The sequence below is a fragment of the Neopelma chrysocephalum genome, unplaced genomic scaffold, assembly GCF_003984885.1.
Source record: "Neopelma chrysocephalum unplaced genomic scaffold, ASM398488v2 Primary Assembly neopelma1_81, whole genome shotgun sequence".
Lineage (NCBI taxonomy): Eukaryota > Metazoa > Chordata > Aves > Passeriformes > Pipridae > Neopelma > Neopelma chrysocephalum.
The window spans coordinates 121496-143872 of NW_020897743.1; the positions used below are offsets into that span (position 1 = coordinate 121496).

Here is a 22377-nt window from a genome sequence, read left to right on the forward strand (position 1 = left end):
AATGCTTAATTAAAATCTGATTGGTTCAAGGAAAAAAAATTCCATTTGCTGCCAGGTCACATTGGCAGAGGAGTTTACAATTCCGAAGACCTTTCCCTTATTTTAGCCCTACGGAACAGTTCCTGAAGGAAGCGCTCGCTCTTTTTTCCCTCTGAGCTGCGGGAGAAAAGCTTCGCCTGCTCCTCCTTCCTGCTGCTGTTAAAGGCAGGGGGAGAAACCTCTTACCCTCCGGGCTGAGTCTGCTCAGAAACGTTTTTCTCTGCAGCCTCTCCATGAATTATTTCCTGGGGCGGTATAAACTCTTCCAGCTTTATTTATTTTTAGCCACAATGAAAATTAGCAACATCCTTGTGTTTGAGGGTGCTCGCACATGGAGTCCAGCGGCTGCTGTGCCGACACGGGAGGAGGAATTAGGTTGGCTTTGCAGCCCTGGGCAGGCAGTTCCCTGCTGGAGCTGGGGGCACGTTTTCCTCCGGGAGAGAGCAGGATCGGTCCCTTTGTGCTGCACCAAGGTTTAGTTGAGCCTGGCCATGGGTAGAGCAGCTAAAGACTTCAGGGTGTGCGTGAAGATTCCCTCTTTGGATTTGCCGGGCGCTGCTCCCCAACCCACCCCCTTCCAGGGCAACGCTTTCCCCCTTCTCCCACCTCAGCCCCCTGCTGTTCCCGGTCCGGATGGGTGTCGTGAGTCCGGATGGGTGCCGTGGGTCCGGATGGGTGCCGTGGGTGCGGGGCTGTGGAGCCGGGGCTCAGGCTCCATATTTGGCTCCGGGCTGGCTGTGCCCTGACCCCGGCGCTGCTCCGTGTTTTCCCGTGGCCGTATATGGAGCGGCTGCTCCGGGAGCCGGGGCTGACCTGAATTAGCACCAGTGCAACATCTGTATGAAACGCTGCTCTTGCGGCTCTGAGCTCGTTAGGTTAAAGCCAGGCCTTGGACTGGCTTTGGAGTGAAGGGAGTGATTTGAAAAGAAGGAATTTCCCATGAAATCCCGTTTTTTATTGTTTGGCAGGATGTGCACGGTTATAATTTCCTTTATGGTGGCAAAGTCATGCAAAGGGAGAGCAGAGCATAAGCAGAACATCTCTGTCTGGGGAAGTCAGTAATTCAGAATGACAGTAACAAAAACCACCTTCCCTGTGCAAAGCCAGCACAGTGTTTGCTGCAGATCATGCTTTTCCCTTGGATTCTGTGTGAGTGCACAAGGACAGGCAGCATCAGGTGTGGGACCTCAGCCAGCCTCCCTGACACCAGTGGGAACAGGGGATGAGGGATCACAGCTCTCCAGAGACTGTACCTGCCTCTGCTGACACCCAGAACACAGCGGAAGAGGGATTTTTTTTGCAAAGAAACATGAGCCAAAATTGCCTTGGGATCTTACAGTTAATGGACTCTGTGAGATCTCTGTCCTGGCACCAAGGGGGACAAAAACCTGGACTCTGAGAAGGGAGACTCAGCCTATGCTGAAGGAAACAGGTTATGCCTCAAATGTGCCTCAGCAAACTCCACTGCAGCTGTAAGAACAACATTGCCCTGAGTTAACTGTAAAGCCCGGCCAGCGCAGCCTCTGCAGGGCCCTGCTCACCCCTCTGCTTTCAGGGGGCACCTTCAGGGTTCACAAAGGGACAGTGTCATAGGCTTCAGCCTGTTCAGTTATGTAGGAGCCAAGTCAAAGCTCAGATCTGACTCTTTAAAGATACTTTTGGATTCTAAGAATTCTCTCACCACTTCCATCCTCAGCCTGTTTCGCACCCCCTGGTTCCTGTATCGAACCCTGCAACTGCAGGAAAGATGGTTTGACTGATTTTGTTTGCCTTCTCTCCTCCCCTCCCTCTTTTGTGACAGATTAAAAAGCAGCAACAAGATGTGTTAGGCTTCTTGGAGGCCAACAAAATCGAATTTGAGGAAAAGGATATCGCCGCCAACGAGGAGAATCGGAAATGGATGCGTGAGAACGTCCCTGAGGACAGTCGGCCCGCGAGCGGGAACCCCCTGCCCCCCCGGCTCTTCAACGACAGCCGCTACCTCGGGGTGAGCCTCCCTGCCCCATCCCATCCCTCTTCCTCACTGGCTCCCTGCCCTATCCCACTCCTCTTCCTCACTGTCTCCCTGTCCCCATCCCACTCCTCTTCCTCACTGCCACAGCCTGTGCTTCGCTGCTGTGACCAGCAAGGCAGGGCTTGGCCAGCTGTACCCCTGTGAAGGGTGTGGAAGGTGTCAGACATTTCCCCTCCTCTCAGGCTTTTAATAACAATTGATTCTTGAATATTCCAGTTCCACCATAAGAGAGGTTAAATTTTGGATCCCCTGTTCAGATCCCACCTTGCAGTGTATATATAATTTTTTTTCCTTGTGTTTTTTTTACCCCTCTTACAGCTCTGAAACTTCAGAGGTTTTTTTAATTCTCATGCTTGTGAACTAACACCTCACAGAAACTGGCCCTATTGCACCAACCTGTAGCAAGTTCAGAGATCTGTTCTGCCTGGATGTGGATCCCAGATCATATAAAGTCATGTCTGCCATGATAATAAATCAGTTTTCTTCTTGGGATCAGCTCTGTGTGCTGCTGGCAAAAGGAAGGCTGCTGTGGTCCACTTACTGCAGTGCCTTGGACAGATTAAAACTCATGTTGCAAACACAAATCCTACTGGTAATTATTTTAATGCTTGATCAAAAGTAAGTTGCCCTGCAGTACTTGTACTCAGCAGGCCATGCTTGAATGATTATTAGATTAACTGTTAGTTTTATTTTTAAAACTTAATATGCTCTGAACAGAGCTCACAGTGTGCATTCCTCTGGTCCTTTTGAAGTCTGGTTCTGACCTGCAAAGTCTGTAAAGTCAGAACCTGTCAGTGCTGGACCTTTGTGAGGAGATTCTGTGGCTACTGAAAGCAATTACTCGCAATTGTGCCAGGAATTTTTCTTGCCTGTAATAGAAGCAGAACTTGAAACAATATTCACAGTGAGCTATTGTACCCCTCAGCTCTCAGAATTTACTGACTGTGGTTATGACATGGAAAAAGGTTGGTTTGGAATGACAAATGTGAGGACAAATGTTAGCACAGATGCTTCTCATGCACCCCCACTGCACCCCAAGAGAGTTCTGAATACAGGAATTTTGGGGAGGGGTACAGGTACTTCACACCAGTTCTTGCAGTTCTTCTTATTTCATCCACAAAGTTTTGCTTGATGTCACTTTGAACGTTTGAAGTTCGGTCAGTCTGTGCTGCTGGATTCAAGTTGCTCCAGTTCAGCTTCCAGGAAGGTAAAAGTTAATTCTGTGCCCAGAATTTGAACCTCTTTCTGTCTTTATCTGAGGCCTCTCAAGCATGAACTTCCCTGTTTGTTCCATCTGATGCAGCACAACTGGCAGAGGAAAGAGCAAATTGACTTTCCTGGCCCGTGCACAGCAGAGAGGCTGGAACTGGGGATGCTGTGCAGGCTGGCAGGAGCCCTGCTCCTCACTCCCAGGAATTCCTTTCCTGGGAGATGCAGTGGAACAGGCTGAAGGACTGTGCACCAGCAAGATAAACAAGCCCTTTGTTATCAAGCTGCCCCAGTCCTGTCAACGGAAGGGCTTCAGGGAGGATTTACCATAATCATCCACATTTTTATCAAACTGGTACCCAAATGCTGCGTGTGCAAATGCAGCAATAATTTGCCATCCCTGATCTCCAGGCAGCTGGAATTCTCTGCTCCCTGTACTTTGTTCTGTTCCAGCTGCAGCAGCCTCTCCTCGGAGCTGCCCCTCTCTGCAGTCTGCAAACAGCAGTTGCTGTTCCTTAGGCTGTTCCCCACCAGCCAGCCAGGAATCCAGAGCAGTGTGTGCTCAACAGCAGCTCTCCCAGACTCCAGCCTGAGACTGCTGCCTCTCCTTGGGCTCCCCAGCCAGGACTCCTGCATCCAAACATCCCCCCGGAAAGCTGAGGAGGCTGGTGCTGTGCCACAGTTAAAAAGGGAGAGTAGGAAGATCACAGGGCAGATGTGTGCTGAGTGCAGGAGGGAATTCCATGGTAACTCAGACAGTAGTGGGCTTGCACAAACCTCCTGGGTTCCCTTGGCTAGGGTTTGGTATTTTTTCTTTTATTTAATTGTTTTTACCTTAATTTCCTTGTGTGTTTGTTTGGGGCACCTGCAGTGCCCTGTGAGCACAAGGAGCTGTGCCACCCCTTTGCCTTCACTTGCACAGATCAATCCTGAGTGGGAAACATGGTGGGAAAGGTGTTAGCTGAGTGTAAAGGTTTCAGTTGAACTTTTAACAGGTTTAAGAGCTGGAGTTCCCAGTTGCACAGTTGCCATCACTGATCAGGAATTAGCAATAACATCTGGGGACAGCAGTGGTTGTGCTGACAAGGTCCAGGCTCAGCCTCTCCTGCAGGAGGGACATCCACACCAGACCCAGTCACAACTGCCTTGGTATGGAGTCTGTCCCTCTGGGAAAGGCTGGAGCACCTCACAGCAACATCTCGTTGGGACAGAGAGGGAAATCCCAGCTTGTCCCTTTCTGCCGGAGCAGTGGGTGGGGTGTTGGTGCCAAGGACTCATACTTGAGGTGACACCGCATTTGGCATTCGGCCACATGAGGCAGTTTGCTCGGTGAGAGTTGGGTGACACCCCAGGCTGATCTGAGATCATTTCTGACAATTCATTCTCTTGTCTTTGTCCCCCTCCCTGACTCCCCCCGTGCAGGACTACGAGGCTTTCTTCGAGGCGCGGGAGAACAACGCAGTTTACGCGTTTTTAGGCTTGACTGCACCCCCTGGTTCAAAGGTAGGTGAACCTCATAGTGAACCCCAGTCTGTGTCTTAGATCTTGTTCTTCTCTGCTCATAGTAGGGTGCATTACCTGTGCTGTGGTTGCCCCAATCAACTCAGTCTCCAGAGGCTTTCAGGCTTCAGCTTCAAAAGACGAGTTAATATTTGCACTGAGGAATGCATAAGAAATCTAGATGAAAAAAACTGTCACAAAACCAAAGAATGTTTTCAGTTCAGTGAAAAAATTTAATTCATGTGAAATTTTGATGAGATTTTTGTACTAGAAAATCCCTTGAAACCAGAGTCACTGTTTCTGAAATAACACGGTCTTGCTTCAGCGTTATTTTTTCCTCCAGCTTGTTATCCAAGGCTTGTTTTCCTTTGCCAATTACAAACTGGGCTGCTGCTTTGCAGATGCAATGGGCTGGAATTCTCCTTTTGATTTTGATAGGATAGGACAAGCCTGCTTTATACGTTTCACTTGACAGCAGCAGGATCCTCCAGGTCACTTCCAGCGTTCTTGTTCCAATGGATAAACACGCCGCTTCCTTTCAGCTTTACTCAAGTGCGAGTCGAAGGTCGTGCTGTGCACATCACCAAGAGACCTAATTTTAAGGGTGGATGGTGACCCATCAGCAGTGAGACCTGCAGGTTGTGGGCCAGACTGAAGCAGTTTAGGGAGCCAAACTAATTTCCAGCAGTAGCTCCGCTGATGGGAATGGTGCGAGGAGGAAAAGCTGCCTCGCGCAGAGAGCAAAGCCTGGGATCTGTGCCCCAGCGTCACACGCCGCCCTCTGCACACAGTCCTGGGAATCTCAGGGAAGCTCCTTGGAACAGCTGCACAGCAGAGCCTGCAGGATGGAGCCAAGGAGGGAGGAAGCAGACTGTGGGATGCAGGGAAGCTCGTGCCCTACCCCTGGGAAGTGCAGTGGTACCGGAGAGCAGCTGCTGCCATAACAAATCAGGTCACCTGTCTCCGTAAGGTGCGTGAGCACCGCTGCTCCCCGACCCTGCTGGCTGGCAGAGCACACAGCAGGGTGGCACTGCTCTGACTCTGTCCTAAGGGATGCTCCAATTCTGCCCTCACCTAAGGAAAAGGTGAATTTAAAACAGGAGGAATAGAACACACTTGTGCTCTGCTGAATTTCCATGTAGCGTTGGGCTAAGGACGATAAATAACCTTTGCAGAAGTGACCTTGTACCCCCCTGCATCCTGTTCTTGGGCTGACTTTGGGAATCCCTCCCACAATTAGGATGTACAATCAAACCGATTTCCTGCTGCTGAGGAGGAGACAAGGATGTGTAGGTACTGCAATTGGAATTTACAGTGTAGCTGGGCAAAGCTTGGATACAACACTGTAGGGAATGGCATTGCATCTGCATAAAATGGAAGGAGTCTGGGATCAGCCTGTGTGTGATTGGAAGGAGGGTCTTGGCAGGAAACCTCCATTCAATGCCATTGTGAGATGTTTCGGAAGTTAGTTGACTCTGAATGCAAAGGTTTCATATAAATGCTAAACAGGAGTGGCTCAGAAGTGAGCATGGAAAATCCAAGTAACTATTTTCTGAGCCCTGGTGATTTGGTTTGTGCTTTGGGCACTGAGAGTCCAGTTGGATCTACAAACCCTGGGAAAGGCTGGTATTGAATTGATCACAAATATCCCTTTTTTGATTTTAAAGGGAGAGGAATTTGTGAATCAAAGGCTGTGTTTAATTATTTCTTTATTAAAGATTTAAAGACTGAGAAGATGCTCAGTGAGGGGCCTAGAGGGAGAAATAAGGAAAAGTGTGAGAGAGGGACAGTGTCAAAGCTGGAAAGCAGAGCCTTTCCCTGGTAACTTGCAGGACCACACCCAAGGAAATGGAGTTTGACCTTCAAGAAAAATAGGTCAGCAGGTTCTTCGAGGTAATTGTACCCACGTTCCTGGGGATGAGGGAAATACCTCTCCAGGAATCCTCTCCAGCTTTCCACTGCCTGTTCTGAAGAGAAATCCTTTGTCTTGCAAAAAAAAAAAAAGTGAGGTGTCACTATTGCAGTGCCCAGGACTGGGTAATGGAGTTGTTACAAAGCCAAGGGAACTGATCCTCCTTCTTACCATTCAAAGAACCACTTGTCTTTCAGAAAGTATCAAACACCCTGCTTTTTTCCAGGCTGTGTAGTTCTTTTTGATCTTCCCCATATTCTTCACCTGCCTTTTGTGCCCCAGAGGCACAGGGTGTCCCTGCAGGAGCAGGGGGTGCCCGATGCCATCCCGATGCATGGCCAGCGGAGCAGAGCACGCTCCTGGAGCGCTCCCACGGCCCCAGTTCAAAGGCAGGATGAGGGCAGACAGCCAGGAAAACCACAGTGATCCACCACCTCCAGGATAAGGGAGATCTGTGTGGGACTTCCTGCAGGCTGGGCTCACCCACTGGGTCCCCTCTCTTGAAAATCTTACGGACTTCTTGGAAATAGTTCAGCAGTGCTGGCTCATGGTAACAGTGGTATTGTTGAGTCTGTTAGTTCAATGCAGTCACAAAAGCAAACAGCTCCATTACATAAAGGTTGAGTTTGGCAGATGTTGAACTTTGTCCTTGCAAATAAACCAGGCTGTTCCCACTGAGGGCACTGGGACTGGAATTCTCTTTGTAGGCCATGTTGCTGCTAACAGGTCATTAAATTAATCTGCAGTCAAAAGTACACTTGGAGAAACCATCCAGAAGGAAATTCCTTTTGTATTTCTCCTGTTGTCGTTCTGTTCCCATTTGTGATCACTTTAAAAAGGCTGAAAGACACCTGGAAAATGCAGGTTATTGTTTTATAATGTTCCTTCTGAACATACTGAGAAAGTCCTAATAATCCCTGTAATTCTCTTTTGCTGTTTCAGGAAGCTGAAGCACTGGCCAAGCAGCAAGCGTGAATTTCAACTGCCTTAAATTTGTCTGTAAAGGGAATTTCCACAGCTTTTTATAAAATAGTCCAACTGTCTCTGCTTCAAGAAATGTAGATGTGATTTCTAACATTGATTGGTGCTTGCAGCATTCACTGTACGTAACCCAAACTGAACACAAGTGGAGATGGGAACTCGAGGTGGGGGGCAGGAGTGGGTTGGGATGGGTTGGAGGCTGAGGAAGCCCAAGCAATCAGACATGAATGATTTCACTTAGTTTAAACTGTCCTGGCAATTCGTGCATTTTGTGGAGACTTAAAAAGAAACTATTTTAGTACTAAAAATGCAGGTGTGTTTTACCCAGAGATCCAACTATTTAAACAGCATCTAAAACCTCGTCAGATACTAATTCAGTGCCTGAGTTGCCTCAAAACCGTTACTGAATTACACAGTAATTTTTCAGTGTTTTTCCTGGTTTCAGATGGAATTGTAGGTGGTACTGTGTAGTATAACCATTGTAGTTGCTTTGGAAAGTTGTGTTTGTTCTTTTGTAGAATGGATATTTAAGGTTTGTATTGTTACACACTGTACAGATGATAAAAACCCAACGAACACGTGTATTTGTCATTGAAACGATCCGTGTGGGCTCCTTTAACAAAAAGGGATGTGGGCCACGGACACAAGTCCCTCACAGCTGCCTAAGCACGAGTGATGACACATCTGGGGGCAAGACTCAATGTTGCAAACAAGCCAAAACGGCCAGAAATGGCATTTCCTTACCTGTGTAAGGGTGAAAGCCTTTAATGTATTTCTCTACAAAAATACCAGTTCACACTGCTTAGAGCATTAAACATCTCACTGCATGTTCAAGTAGCCATTAGGTTCATATAGTATTTTTTCAAACGAGGAAATAAATGTTTGAATAGGAAAAACTATTATAATTAAGGAAGACTTTTTCTTTTTTTAAGGTTTAAAAAGTTCTTTTCTCCATTGTTATTGCCATATCACAAAGCTATTACAAGAGTTGGAGATCTATCGAAGTGTCTTGTACTGGTGAATTTACCACGTGCAATATTAACCTGTGTGTTCTCCCAGTGCTCAGGAGGGAGCCTGTTATTCCTGGCCATATTTTAATTCCTGATTTATGTTTTGGGGAGCCTGGGAGGCAGTTTGAAGCTTGTGCTTACAAAAGCACCACAGTATCACAAGGCAGAGGGATGGATGGATTTTGCCTTACTTTAAAGAAAACACACACAATTGTCCTTCTTTATTAACAGGCTTTATCAGGAATTACTGAAATCCTGTGAAATTTAAGATCTCTTGGAAATAAAAGTTTGGTTACATTTTAAATCCAGCATCAGATTTTTCTTGTTTACTATGGTTTCATCTTTCTGAACGAGGTGATTTTTCTTTCTTAATATTGGCTTTAACTTTCTCCGTGACTTAACTCCTGGTCAGGTTTTTGGGAACTGTGGAATACTAAGTGGGATTTGACACACAAGTCTCTGTACCCACACCAGCTTGCTGTGTTTTCCTGTGCAAGTTTGGTGAATTACAGCCATTATTTTGGAGAAGCTGTAATTAAAACTTGCTGCCAAATTCTGTCAGTTCAGCGACCCAAAACATTCAGAAACGAGGTCAATCTCTGTCTCAACGGTCAAGAAAATTGCCAAGTTTAAGAAAGCAAAGTCACTCCCCTCGTCTGTCCCCCCCCTGCCATATGGGAGCGTTCAAACTGTATCAGCATTCCTAAGCCAGCTCTGGGAGCCAGGCTGAATTATTCCTTTGTCTGGGGAACAAGGCACCAACACAAACTGAAAATACCGAAAATCTCTTTGTGGTGTGTGTAAAACTTGAGTTTTTTGATGCAGATCTCTTGCATGACTTTAGGAGTGCCAGGAATCTGTTACCTCTGTGCTGTATTTCTGTTTCCATGGGTGCAAGAACTGAATTTGTTTCTTTCTTGTTTTTTCCTCTGTAGAGGGCAGGCATTGAGGATTTAAGCTGTATATTAACCGTTCCTGTATCATTCCAATAAAATTGTTTTAGAAAGCTTTCTCACACCATCGGCCTGTTTGCATGTTTTGTTCACGATTTGAAGTAGAAGAGTTTTCAGATGAAAACTCGGCTTTTGAAAAGTTCAGGATTCATACAAGGTGAACATCATTAATCCACCGCTGCTGTGGGTGAATCTGCTGGCTTGGAATCTCTCACCTGTTGCCACTAATGGGGTTTAATTACTAAATGGGATTTAATTTCAGGTACATCTCCCCAAAACTGTCTGTAAGGTTTGAGGTTTCTTCCCTTATTAACTCATTTCCCGCTCGTTCCCCAAGGCAGGCACAAGTTGGAAGCAGTCGAGGCAGCAGCTGCATCCCAAGCCCAGAGAGCTCTCCCAACCCTCTCCCTGCTCTTTTACAAACCGTAATTAATTAGCTTTATGCTGCTCACAGCAGGGAACTGTGGTATTTAATATTTGTGTTGCCACAGAGCAGTGCAGGAAAAATTTTAAACTAAGACTGTTATTTTTACCTTCCCTGTTTGCCTGGTACATCAGCAGGTACCCCCTCAGCTTTGCACCACCTGGAAGATCTGCAGAGCTACAGGAATCCCGTTCTCAGCTCTAAACAGCCCTGGGATTTGCCCAAATCCCAGACTTCAATTCACATCCTCGTGAGGAAACCAATAACCTGATTTTTTAAGGAGTTTTGTGATTTTTACAGGATCAGCTTCTCTCTGTGTGAACAACAACAGCCCAACCAGGAACTCTCAGTCAACACTGATGCCTTTTCAAGGTGATTATTGCTTGTCTCTCACACTTGCTCTTCTTTAGTGTCTTAAAAATGGTCCATAAGATGGGAAAAGGGCTTTGGATGCCATTTCTAAATTGCAATGAATCCCATTTCCTTCCCCTGTGTATCCACTTGTCTTGTACAACCCACAAAAAAAAAATCATTGGTTTTCTTCTTTGTTTATAAAACATCTTAAAAACCCAATTGTTGCTCATTAATGTAAAGCTCAATACAAATAGTTTTCCAGAATCTGTTCGGAAAACCAGCTCCATGTGTGCATATGATGTGCCCTTCACTTGTTGTTCAGGTTCCAGTGGTGTGTGCTGCAATAATAAACTTTTCTACCAATTCCTGTGGGATTTTATTAATTTCTCATATCCTCAGTCTATGCCATAGAAAGTTCTGGAATGTCTGATTATATCCCTCAGCTTGTGCTGCACCTATTTCATGGAAAGGTTTGTGTTCCACCTACTCTGTACCTACACATAACAATCCACTCCACAAATAAATCATATCTTTTATTGTTTTTCCCTGCAGAAATACTCTGTGATTTATCCATATTACATGATCTTGGTAGAATGTTTTAGCTTGAAAAGTTCACTATAAAAATTTTGAAGTTTATCCTTAAAAATCTGGACCGAGTGGGTAAACTTTTGGAAATGCAAAAGGATTCTGAAAGTCCAAGTGATGAAGTAGAAATTGTTGTGTTACTACAGGAGATGAGCACAGTGCTGCTGTGAGTACTGAGTATCCAAAATCCAGGTGTTCAGTACAAAATACATTTATTTAGTGTGTTGTATTCATGACGTATCAAAATTGGTCATGTATGTACTGTACTAGTAATATATAGTAATTCCTTATATATGTTAATTATATATATAAAATATACACACCATATAGCAATATACAGTAATTCCTTATATATGTTAATTATATATAATATATATACACATGATATAGCAATATATAATATTTCCTTATAGTAATTCCTTCTCTCACAAGTTGGCTTATTGAAGATATCATCAGGAACTTGGTGATTTCTTCATTTTAAGTCGCTTGGTGTTTCAAAATCCCTAAATAAAAGGAAACCGGCACATCATTAATACAACGTGAGCAGCACTAGAACTCCCGGTTCCTTTCTGAACCCTTTCCCCAGCACGCAGGGCAGGTTATTTTGTGTTTATACAACCCGAAGTTATCAGACACACGTTTTATAACCGGGATCATCCATGGAATCCATGAGTTTATCCATGGAACCCCCGAGCTCCAGGTCCTGCCCGGCCCGGCCGGGAGGGGCAGCAATGGCGCCCGCGCCCCCTCAGCGCCGCCGCCGCGCGCCGTTGCTGCGGCAACCGGCAGCCACTCAGCGGCCGGGCCAGGCCTGCCCCGCCTTCCCATTGGGCGAGACCGCCGTCCATCAGCGCGAATTCCCGCCCCCCTCAGGTACTTAAGTCTCGGGGGCCGGGGGAGCTGAGTGTGGTGTCGTGTGGGGGCTGGCGGCGCTTCCGGAGGTCTCCATCGCATCCACCGCTGCCTGTGCCCCCCGGACCCTCCCCATGCCCTTTGCTCGTGGCTGTGCGGGGAAAACGGGCGGTTTTCCATTACTAAAGCCCTGCCTTGTGTCAGCAGCGCGGGGCTGAGCTCACCTGAGGGCGGCCAGGGGCTGCTCTGCGGAGGGTGTTTGAGGGCTCGGTCGGGCTGCTCGGGGGAAGTGCTGGCAGTTTAAATCCAAACTAAAGGACTTGCGGCAGCTGTGCTTGGAAAAACAAACAAACAGAAAACCCCACAAAACAATTAAAACACTCAGTGTCGGTTTCATGTTTTTATGCATGTAAAATACACAGGCTGTGCTGAGAAAGAGGACTTTGCTTACATGCAGCCTTAGTTGTGTAATGTAAGTGTGTGTGGTAACATACCATGCTGTAGTATTTATCTTGGGCATATATATATATATATATATGTCTTTTTCATATATTCTACAGCTGATGAATGCTATAGTGGTTTTTTTACCTCTGTGTTCTGACATCCTTGCCTTGCTGTTTCTCCCAACTGTGCTCAGCTTCTAAAATAACTTTGGTTCTGATTTTATTTTTTGTCAATAAAAGGGCATTTCTTTTTGATGGAGTTGATAGAAATGCGTTGATTTCCTTGGATATTGGTGCATTTAACCCCTGAATCCCAGAATACTTTGAGATGGAAGGGACTTTTAAAGCCCATCTTGTTCCACCCCCTGCCATGGCAGGGACACCTTCACTGGACCAGGTTGGTGACTGCAACTGGAATGGGAGGTGATTTGGTTTTAATCACGCAAGATGAATTATCTGACTTGATTTCTTTGTCTCTGTTACTTCTGTGTTTTGTTGAAACAGCTGCACAAAAATTCCAGCTGCAGCTGGCACTCATTACAAGCTCAGCAAGGTTTTAAACTACTTGGAATTTGAACCACCCTGGCTCCTGGCCCCCAAGACTCTGAGCAGCGGCTCTGCTGAAGTCCCAACCACGCCTTCTGTGCAGAAATTAGTAATGTAAAATGAGTAAATATGGAGTAATTTTAAACAGCTTTTAAATGGGAAATGGCTCTTACGTAAATTCAGTGGGAATAAAAATAGCTGTAGTTCTGCCTCCACAAAAAGTGGGGTCTTTTTTGAAATAGGGGTGAAAAGGAAGGAAGAGGAGTAATTTTAGAGACTCCCTTGGACCTAAATGGCCAGTTACTTCAGACCTTACATTAATTAATTTCTAAGGCACAACATGGCTTCCCACTGCCAGAGGGCAGGGTTAGATGGGATATTGGGAACGAATTCTTGTCTGGGAGGGTGGAGAGGCCCTGGCACAGGTTGTCCAGAGAAGCTGTGGCTGCCCCTGGAGCTCTGGAAGTGTCCAAGGCCAGGTTGGACAGGGCTTGGAGCAACCTGGGCTAGTGGAAGGTGTCCCTGCCCATGGCAGGGAGTGGGATTGGGTGATCTTTAAGGTCCCTTCCATCCCAAAACATCTTGTATGAACATTATTTTACTACCAAAACATGTTGTGTGATGAGTTGCAGTCAAAGTTGCTGCTATAAGGTTATCTTGACACTCCAGTTTTATTCTATATTTGTGTCTTGCCCTTGCCATTAAACAGTGTTGTTTTAGGATCTTTTGTCTAGTACTTCGATGAGATTCAGCTTCTGATTTATTGAGGTTTTTTTTGTCTTCTGAGTAAAAGGAAATTTAGAAAAGGCATCAACAGAAAACTGCGCAGACTGTGCATGGACTGGATGTTGTACTGAGCAGTGGGATGGCTCAGTGCTTGACCTCGGCTTCAGCTTGAAAAGGACACACTAAAACCCCCATGGAGGAACCTCAGATGTGCCATTGAACCAGAGGCAATTTTTGAGCCCAGAAAAAATGGGTTTGGTCAAAGAGTGACATGATTGTCCACAGCTGTCCCATGGCTGTTGCTTTCACAGATTCTCATATTTGTGTGTTATAAACACGGCGTATTTCATCAAAATCTTGATGACATGAAGTTGTCAAATTCTTTCTCATCAGCAGGACGTCACAAGAGTCTAAATTTAGCCGTGTCTCCGAAGGGGAAGTGGTGTGAATAACACGGTAAGTCAGCTGGGTGGTGGAGCAATGCTCAACTCAACGTGTCAATGGACACGTCTGGTGGAATTTGGTTCCAGTTTCGACCAGCACAGCCCCTCTGATCCCTCCCTGTGCCCTATTATGGCAGTCCCAGCTCGCTGGCATCACACCGTGGTCGGAAATCTCTCAGCCCAGTTTCCAACATCCTCTTTGAGGCTGGGCCCTCCTTTGTGTTCAAACCCCGCGCCCTTTCCCGCTGGGATCGCTTCTGTTTTAACAAGGAACAAGAAATGGGGAAGCGCATCATGTGTGTGTCAGGCTCTTTGCTCACAGAGAGCAGCGAAGGAGGAGTATGTAAGAGTCTGTCCTCCCCCAGCAGCTGGAGTGGGGCAGCTCTGGGCTCGGGGAAATCACCTCGGACCCCGCTGGGCTTGGTAAGTTGGGCTTTTTGTGCCTTGCCTTTTCCCTTTCGCTTTGTCCCAGAATGCAGGAGCCACTTATTTCATTTGAAACAGAGCAGTTTTGTTAAGGTCACCCTATTTTAGCTCTACATGAGCATTTTCAAAGCAATAACCCAAGATTTATTAGCAGGGAAGGAGCTGGGTACCTTGAGGTCTTACAGACCAGGGTGAGGACCTGGTTACACATCCTAGGAGGAATGCAGCATTCCAAATTCCAGTGACCTTCAGCAAGATTTAAATTGCCAAGTATTCTCCTCTCTTTGGAAAATGGTCTCCTAAGTGCCTGAAGTGCTTAAGAATGTGTTGTCCAGCTTTTTACATATGTAAATGATACTGTAGATAACCAGCAATGCTGATGTAGCCAAGTGTGCTGCCTTTGCTGTCTGCTTTGGCCTCAAAATTCCAGGGTTCCCTTCAGCTCCAAGGAGGGACTTGTGCTAGTCAAGCTAAAACAACCCCCCAAAAGAAAAAAACACCATTTCAAACCATGAGCACACTGTGGAGGTGTGAATGTACTTGAATTATGCAGAGATTCAAAAGATATTTGAAGGACAGAATGATTTTCTTGTGTTGATCTTTCCCATTCCTCCACAAGGAGAGTGGTGGTGATCTTGATGAGTTCAAGTCTGGCTTTAAAAGTGAAGATTCCCATTGATTTTAACAGTAGGTGAACTGAAAAGGAATGATAAGGAATCATTAAATGTAGATTATTTTGAGACACCTTTCACTACTTATCACTTCATTATCAGGGAAGACAAATTAACTGTGTCTTTTAAATTCATCACTAAGAGGGACTCTAAACACCTCTGTCCATGTGAGCTGCATTTTGGGTGCAGTTCTATTGTACTTGCAGACCTCTCAGCATCTTTTGAAGCTCCTTGGTACCTCACAGGAGGGCTCAAGTCAGAAACAACCTCCAAATCTGAATTTGCTCTTTATATCCTTCCTGTGTCACTTCTTTAGCTCTTAGAAATTGTTGTCTTTCAATGGAAAACATTGATTTGCCACTGATGATGGTGACACAGACGAGTAAGATGAATTTGCTGATTTTTACAGCTTATAAGTACTAAGTGTCTCAAGTAGCCATGATGCAGGAGAGACCTGGGGACAGAATGGATGTTACAGATGAAAAGCTGTTTAATGCCCTCCCTTTGTCTTCAGGATGATTTTTGTGGGCATGGTAAAGAAGTTAAAAGAGGAAAAACAAGTAGTTTAATGTTTGCTAAAAATAAATACTCTCAAGAAAAAATAAAGAGAAAAATCACAATATTTATTAAATATATTGTTGTTGTTATTATTATTATTATTATTCTCTGCCTGTCTTTCAGTCCCAGGGCTCCATGGAACTCTGGTGATCAGGCTGTTACTCCCACTTGTCCTCATGTTGGCAGAAGGCATCTTAATGAAGCTCATCTATAAAGAAAGCTGTCATCAAGATAAGCCTCGGAAATCCCCTGCATCCCAAAAGGCTAAAGAGGGAATCTGGAGACAGAAACTTGTAGACTTCCCAAAAATCAAAGGCTTTGCTGATGGATGTGAGAAGCAGGATGAGATCTCTGCTCGAAGCAGCAAAACAGAACCTGGGAGTGGCCCTGGCTGGGGATCCAGAGAAAGGGAACCTGCAAAAGATCAGGAAATGCAGGTTAAAGGACCTGTATCCCCAGCTTTACACATCCCCAGGAGAGGGCAAAGCCTCGACCAGCTGGATTTGTACAGATCCTGGCCATGCAACAGCATTTACCAGAACTATCCCGACCTGCAGATCGGGGGGGACTGTGTGGGGGAACACACGTGTGACTCAGGCTGTGTCCTGGACCACGTGTGTGATGAACTTCCTGATGGCCCTGTCCTGCTGTCCATAGATATTCCCCTGGGCCAGTCCCCTCCCTGTGAGCATCCTGAAAAGCCCAGTGTGACATCCCTGTCTGGGCATGAAAACAGAGCTGAAGCTGCAGAGAGGAGCATCGTGCTCTCTGAGGAGCCTCTTTCCAACTCCACGCTCAACAAGTACATGGAAGCCAAGGTGGCAGAGCTCTACAAGCAGTTTTTTGAAGAAAGCCTGGCCAGGTGTGGCTCTGTAACAAACCTCCTGACTTGCAGCTGGCTGAGGAACAGCCTGGAGCAGATCAGCTTCCAGATCTCCCAGGAGCAGAACATAGAAGCCTCCAAGGCCAGAGGAGCCCTCCTGCTCTCGCTGGCTTTGTTGAGTTGGCGAAACGCTCCCAACAGGAACAGCTCAGAGTTCAGCACCCCAAGCCTGCAGATCTCCAACCCAGCGGGGGTGAAACGGAGCTGCAGGGTGCAGTTCCCATCCTGACTGAGCTGGGCTGAAGGGTTGGGTGGGATTAGGGGACGAATATTTCACTCCAGGGATGAGCTTGGGAAGTGGGAACATTTACACACTACACTTTTTCAAATCAGTGTTTTAAGGCTTAAACCGTAGGGGAAGTAAAAGTCACTGGTTTCTTTTTTCTAATACAGAATTTGAAATTAATTTCTCTCTAAAATACTAGTTAGTCATGTTTTTATAGTGTCTTATAGAATCATAAATTCATTAAGGTTGGAAACAACCACTAAGATCAAGTCCAACCATCCACCATGGTCACCATGTCCTCAAGTGCCTCATCAACATATAAAAGTCTTTAATTTTTGGCAAAATCAGCAAGCAAAAATGACTGCAGCATTCCTGAAAAAGTAGTGCAAGATTCCTGCATCTTTGGAAATTTAAATGCAGATTTTTATATGGAAATCCTGTTACATTCAAACTCATTTTCTTCCCTTTCTCTTACTTCTCAGTAAGTATGGAAATGAATCATTGTGTCATTGTTGTAAAATGAGAAATTAATTGGACTGTTACCTGTCCTGCAAAGTTTTTTCTAGTAAAGAACATTTTTTGTTGTTGTGTTTTGTTTTTTTTGCCTGTGGTTTTGTTTGTTTGTTTTAATCCAGCATATTTATTTGTTGGGCATTTCTTAAAATCATCTCTGAGCTGAAAGAAAATACCAATAGGCTTGAAAGAACATTGAGAAGACTGAATTCACAAGGGATTCACCTTGAAGCTCCTAATTCAAATAATATAACTTATTAATTAGTGGCATTTACTGTAATAGAAGCTCTGTGATGGGGCTTAGAGTTAAGATTGGGCCTGTTTTGGTCTGTACAGGGATGAGAATTTGCAGAATAAAGGAATATGGACCCTCAATAATTAATTGCCCTCATCTGCCTTCTCAAATCTGATTCTTGCTCTTGCTCTCATCTTGAAACCTGAACTTCCAATTTTTCTTGTTATTTTTCAAACAGCCTTCACCCTGAGGCAGACTTTGCCATGGTATCACTGTGGTAGGATGGGGATTTTCAGATGGAGGAAAGAAAAGAGGGATGGCTGGAGTTTGGGTGGCAGGATTGAGAAGAAGCTGCTCCTGAGGGAAAAGTGATCTGGGTGGCCAAAGTAAGAACTTCTCTCTCCTGAGTAAAATGACAGGCAAAGACAATTCCCACTGAGAAAATAATTTCATAAAATCAGACTCATACACATCCAAGACCTAACTGATCATTGCCTGATCAACAATTCCCATTTTATATTAACTCTAATACTAAATCTAGTCCTTGTTTTCCAAGAGGATGACAGGGAAAAGGATGACTTGCTTCACTATGGCTTTCCCTAATTCCATATGTGCCTCATGAATGCCCTTCTCAGCATTCCAAATCAAGTCAGGAGTCCTTAGGAAGAGGCCAGATGACTTCATTAAACCCCAGAGCAGTCCAGGGTGGGCAGAACTCCTCAGTTTTCCTTGGGAGAGAGAATTAATTAACGGAGGGTGAGAGGGAAAACATTCCGAAGGGCATCAGTAACCCAAGGGTTTGCAGCTAACTGGAGAAAAAAGTGCTCCCTGGCATTTGAGCTGCCTTTGGTTCCCCCTGGGATCTGTTTGTAGTTCAAACCAAAGTCTGGAAAGACGTTAATTGCACAAGGTTCTTCCTCAGGAAATGAGAAAGTCGGAGGTTAAACCTGAGGCCCACCCAGACCGTGGTTGTTTTCTGTCCTTCCCAGGGCTGAGAAACGCGTTGGAGAAGCCCCACTTTGCTCTGCTGGTTCCCTCAGAGCCAGCCCTTGGTATTAAAGTCAACAGGTCACCATCAGCTGTTTCAGTGGGAGAATCCCTGATGGATCTGCTGCTCCATTGCTGTGGCAGAAATGGAGCAGCAGAGAAGAACATGAACATGAAAAACGAGTGTCTGGCACAACCTGAGGTTCCTGGGAAGCTCCGTCCATCCCATCCCTTCTCAGGGCTGGGTTCAGAGCCCATTTTTAAATTAGTTTTGTCAAATATGTGGGCAATTTTAGCTGGAATGGAAAGAAAACAACACAACAGCAGCGTTTTGAGGAAAATTAAGTCATTTATGTGGCCGTTTAGCACAATGATCCCTGTTTTCACAGCACAGTGAAGGTGTAGATAAATGCACTTGGTTAATGTGAAGCACCACAGACTGTATTTTTGTATTGATTTTATGTAGTTTTGTCCATAGGGAAAATATCATCCATGTGCTCTTTCCACCCAACATTTGTGACTCTGGTTTAATCCAAAATTTAACTTCTCAAAATTAACTTCTCATAGAAAGAAAGATATCTGAGATGTCACTGCAGAGTACATTTTAGGAGCAAAATCTGGTCATTTCAGGAAAGATGAGACAAATCCATTTGTTACTCACTCAAGTGCTATTTTTATTTACGTTTTATTTTAATTGCCATGTTGCAATTCATTATATACCTTGGATTTGTTTATATTTGAAAGATGCTGAGCCCCATTCTGAGTTTAACTCCAGTAAAACTCCATCAGCTGCACTGGAGCTGTGCCTGTTTTCACTAGCAGGAAAAATGCCTCAGTGAACTAAAATTCCGTAGGGGAAAATCCCTGAAAAGGTGCTTTTCCAGCCCTCTGAAGGGCAGCAGCTGGATTTCATTCCACAGGAAAGCAGGGCCATATTTTACAGGCCAGATTCTGCCTGGTGCTGATTTTTATCCACATGCCAGAAAATCTGATTGAAAGGGAAATGCTGGCAGGGAATTTTTACCTTCATATCCAGTTCTCATTCTGTGTTCTCACTGAGGAATATTCACCAGGTGCTGGGACACAGACCCTGGAATAAGCTGGACTCTTGAGTTAAATCTCCCCAGTTAACTGAGTCCTGTAGTCAGGATGTTGTTCCCAGCCTCCTCCGGGTTGTGGGATTTAAGCCCCTATAGGAGGTGACTTCATCTGCCTGGAGGATAATTGGGATTTTTACACTCCAGATCAACATTAACAATTTTTCTGAGATTTATTGAATAGTCAAATGGTGATATCTAGTGGTGGTTTCCTTTAGTACCTTTCAGGTCAGGATTTCCAGAGCTTTACAACCATTTTGCAACTAAATCTCAAAATCCACCTTTTTTTTTGAAGGAAGGATTAATTCCCACAAAAAGGATGCCAGGTTTGCAGAACAACAATTTCCATCAGTTGATGTTATTCTATTCTGCAGGTTAAAATCTAGAAGGACTCAAAACCTGGAAGGCCAAACCCTTCCCTTTGGGACTATAAAAGATGGAATATCAGATAATCAGAAAAATCTCAAACACTAAATAGCTGTATTTTTCATTCATTTCTCTTTTAAAGAGGAAAATGCCATTTGCTTGTCAACTTGGCATGAAACTAAGTGTGAGCGGCTTATTTTGTCACTCAAAATTTAAAACACTGAGCTGCTTTTAATGGGCTGAAATCTACTTTTTAGCAGTGTTCCTTCTCTCTCTCAAGTTTATACATGACATTGCAATACTGATTTTTTTCCTCTCTGTTTTACTCCTGCTTTACATAAGGGTTTCCAAAATTCAGCTATTTGATTGTAAGTTCTTCCTCTTTAGGAGAAGATCCTCACAATTTCATCCCTGCCTGCTTTTCCTTTGCGTTAATTTATTTGTGGTAACTCCATCAATCTGCTGGGAATATAAATCACTTGTGAGGGGCAGTGGGTGCTTGGTAAATGAGTGCCCAGGTGGTAACAAACTTTTCCACTCCCACATGTGACATCCTGGCTGCCTCCTGTGAATCCCAAGAGGGCCAAACCCCTTCCTTCTTCCCTCCTGTTCCTTGTAGGGGTTGTGGATATTCCCTTTCACTTGAGGGAAGGCAAAAAGTCTGGAGGAATATTTGATGCTCTGGAGCAAACTGGGGGGATTTGTCTCTGGAGCTGAATTACTGGAACTTGCACAGAATGTGTTAGGAATCCTGTGTAAGTATGTCCATCAGGGCTTTATTTTCCTTGGGATGCTTGTTTGGGGCTCTCTTTAGGGAAAACATTTGTAGCTATTGTTACAATATTTAAATTGCAATTCCTTGGAAACAATCTGGCATCTCACCAAGTTTTCCTGGGGCTTTTTTTCCTGATGTTAAAGTGCTCAGAGAAGGTGAGCAAAGGGCTGAGGAGCTTCCCCTGATGAAGGATGACTGCAGGGGGCCTGAGGAGCTGGGACTGTCAAACCAGCCCCAGAAGACTGAGACTTGCAGGGGGTTTCTGTGTCTCGCCACTGCTGCTCCTCCCCCAGGGTAAGTGCAAACAGCATCTTTCCTAAACACAGCCCCAGCTGTGTGACACTGAAATGTGGGCTCTGAACTCCGTGGAACTCTCAGTGGGAATGTTACCTCTGGGATGGACACAGGCTCAAAGAGCTGCGGGGGGTTCACCTGGAGAAGAGAAGGCTCCAGGGACACCCAAGAGTCCCTTCCAGGGGCTAAAGGGGCTCCAGGAGAGCTGGAGAGGGGCTTTGGCACAGGACAAGGGGTAATGGCTTCCCACTGCCAGAGGGCAGGGTTAGATGGGATACAGGGAAGGAATTCTTGGCTGTGAGAGTGGTGAGACTCCGGCACAGATTGCCCAGAGGAGCTGTGGCTGCCCCATCCCTGGAAGTGTTTCCCTGCCTCTCTCCCCTGTGTTGGAGCACCAAGGCTTTGCTTCCCTGGGCTCTGACTGACTGTTTAGGGGTCCTTGATCTTCCTCAAAAAATTTCTAATTTTGTGCAATAATACAGTTCCTTAATCTGCTGCGTTGCTATTTTTTGTTCTCATTCCCATCTGTGATCACACACTTCTGCTTTCCAGTGCCAAATTTGTGAGGCACACGAACCATTTATTCACTTGCTCTGTCTGTTGCTCAACTGTGTAAAGTTGGTGTTTCAATAATTAATTACCAATTTGAGAGGTAACAAAAGTTAACAAAGAAGAGCGAGAGAGAATCCAGACTCTCATTTTTGCTTTGTGTACATAAACTGTATTAGTGCTTTGTTTCAAATGAATGAATTTGTGAACGTAACGGAACAGGGAACAGGGCTGCAAAGCAATTTCCTGAAAATCTCAGCTTGAAGTTCTAAATTAACAAATTTTGTTCCTCTTTTCTGTTGGTTGAATCATAAAAAAAACCCCTAAACTTTCTTGGAATAGAAAGTGAAAACGTTCCTGTTGCATATGCAACATTGGTGCAAACTGGGCTGTAAAATATTCCGTGTGGACACTTGTGCTGGTGGTGCTTGGAATGGAAACGGGCAGAGCTCCCTTTCCTTTGCTGCCCAGGCACTGCTCCAGCCCAGCCATTAAACATCAGGGACAGGTCACTGCTCACAGGCAAAGCCATGGCACTGGAAGGGCTTCGGGACAGATTTATTGAATATTCTTATATAACAAACACACCCCAGGAAATGGCCACCTGCTCATGTTTATTCCACAAGGAGAAACCAAAGGCTGCATCCAGCAGGACTTCAAGGAAAGCACAGACATCCAGTGGTGTGTGTGGGACCAGAGTGGGTGTCCAGAGAGCAGCTCGTAAGTGGAGACTGATCTCCACACTGAGCTGAAATCCATGGATTAAATATCCATGATATCACTGGAAGGAGGCGTGAAGTGCTTGC

General features: G+C 45.3%; 2 protein-coding genes and 1 long non-coding RNA gene across 5 annotated transcripts in view; 2 read left to right on the top strand and 1 right to left on the bottom strand.

Annotated features, from left to right (window-relative positions):
* Positions 1–9685, top strand: part of SH3BGRL (SH3 domain binding glutamate rich protein like) — a 30974-nt gene extending 21289 nt beyond the window's left edge. The window contains exons 1-4 of one of the 2 annotated variants that reach the window (XM_027690536.1): positions 516–557; positions 1841–2026; positions 4685–4765; positions 7617–9685. In XM_027690536.1, coding sequence (XP_027546337.1) covers positions 531–557; positions 1841–2026; positions 4685–4765; positions 7617–7649 — 327 coding nt within the window. In that variant the 5' untranslated portion in view covers positions 516–530 and the 3' untranslated portion in view covers positions 7650–9685. Of the gene's footprint in view, positions 1–515; positions 558–1840; positions 2027–4684; positions 4766–7616 lie in introns of those variants that run through there. The other variant, XM_027690535.1, reaches the window with a different exon arrangement.
* Positions 9686–11368: 1683 nt separating this feature from the next.
* Positions 11369–11733, bottom strand: LOC113970993. Its single transcript, XR_003535406.1, has 2 exons — positions 11620–11733; positions 11369–11484 (listed from the first exon to the last, which is right to left on the bottom strand). It is a non-coding gene; the product is annotated as an uncharacterized LOC113970993 (long non-coding RNA).
* A 1686-nt stretch (positions 11734–13419) lies between these two features.
* On the top strand, positions 13420–16990 carry LOC113971065 (uncharacterized protein CXorf21-like). 2 transcript variants are annotated; one of them, XM_027690611.1, is made up of 2 exons: positions 13420–14414; positions 15770–16990. In XM_027690611.1, exon 2 carries the CDS (start codon positions 15823–15825, stop codon positions 16756–16758), a length of 936 nt encoding a protein of 311 aa, XP_027546412.1. In that variant the 5' UTR covers positions 13420–14414; positions 15770–15822; the 3' UTR covers positions 16759–16990. The 2 variants fall into 2 exon arrangements, with proteins under 2 accessions (XP_027546412.1, XP_027546413.1); XM_027690612.1 differs by having other exon boundaries at positions 14357–14414; positions 15776–16990.
* The last annotated feature ends 5387 nt before the right edge of the window (positions 16991–22377 follow it).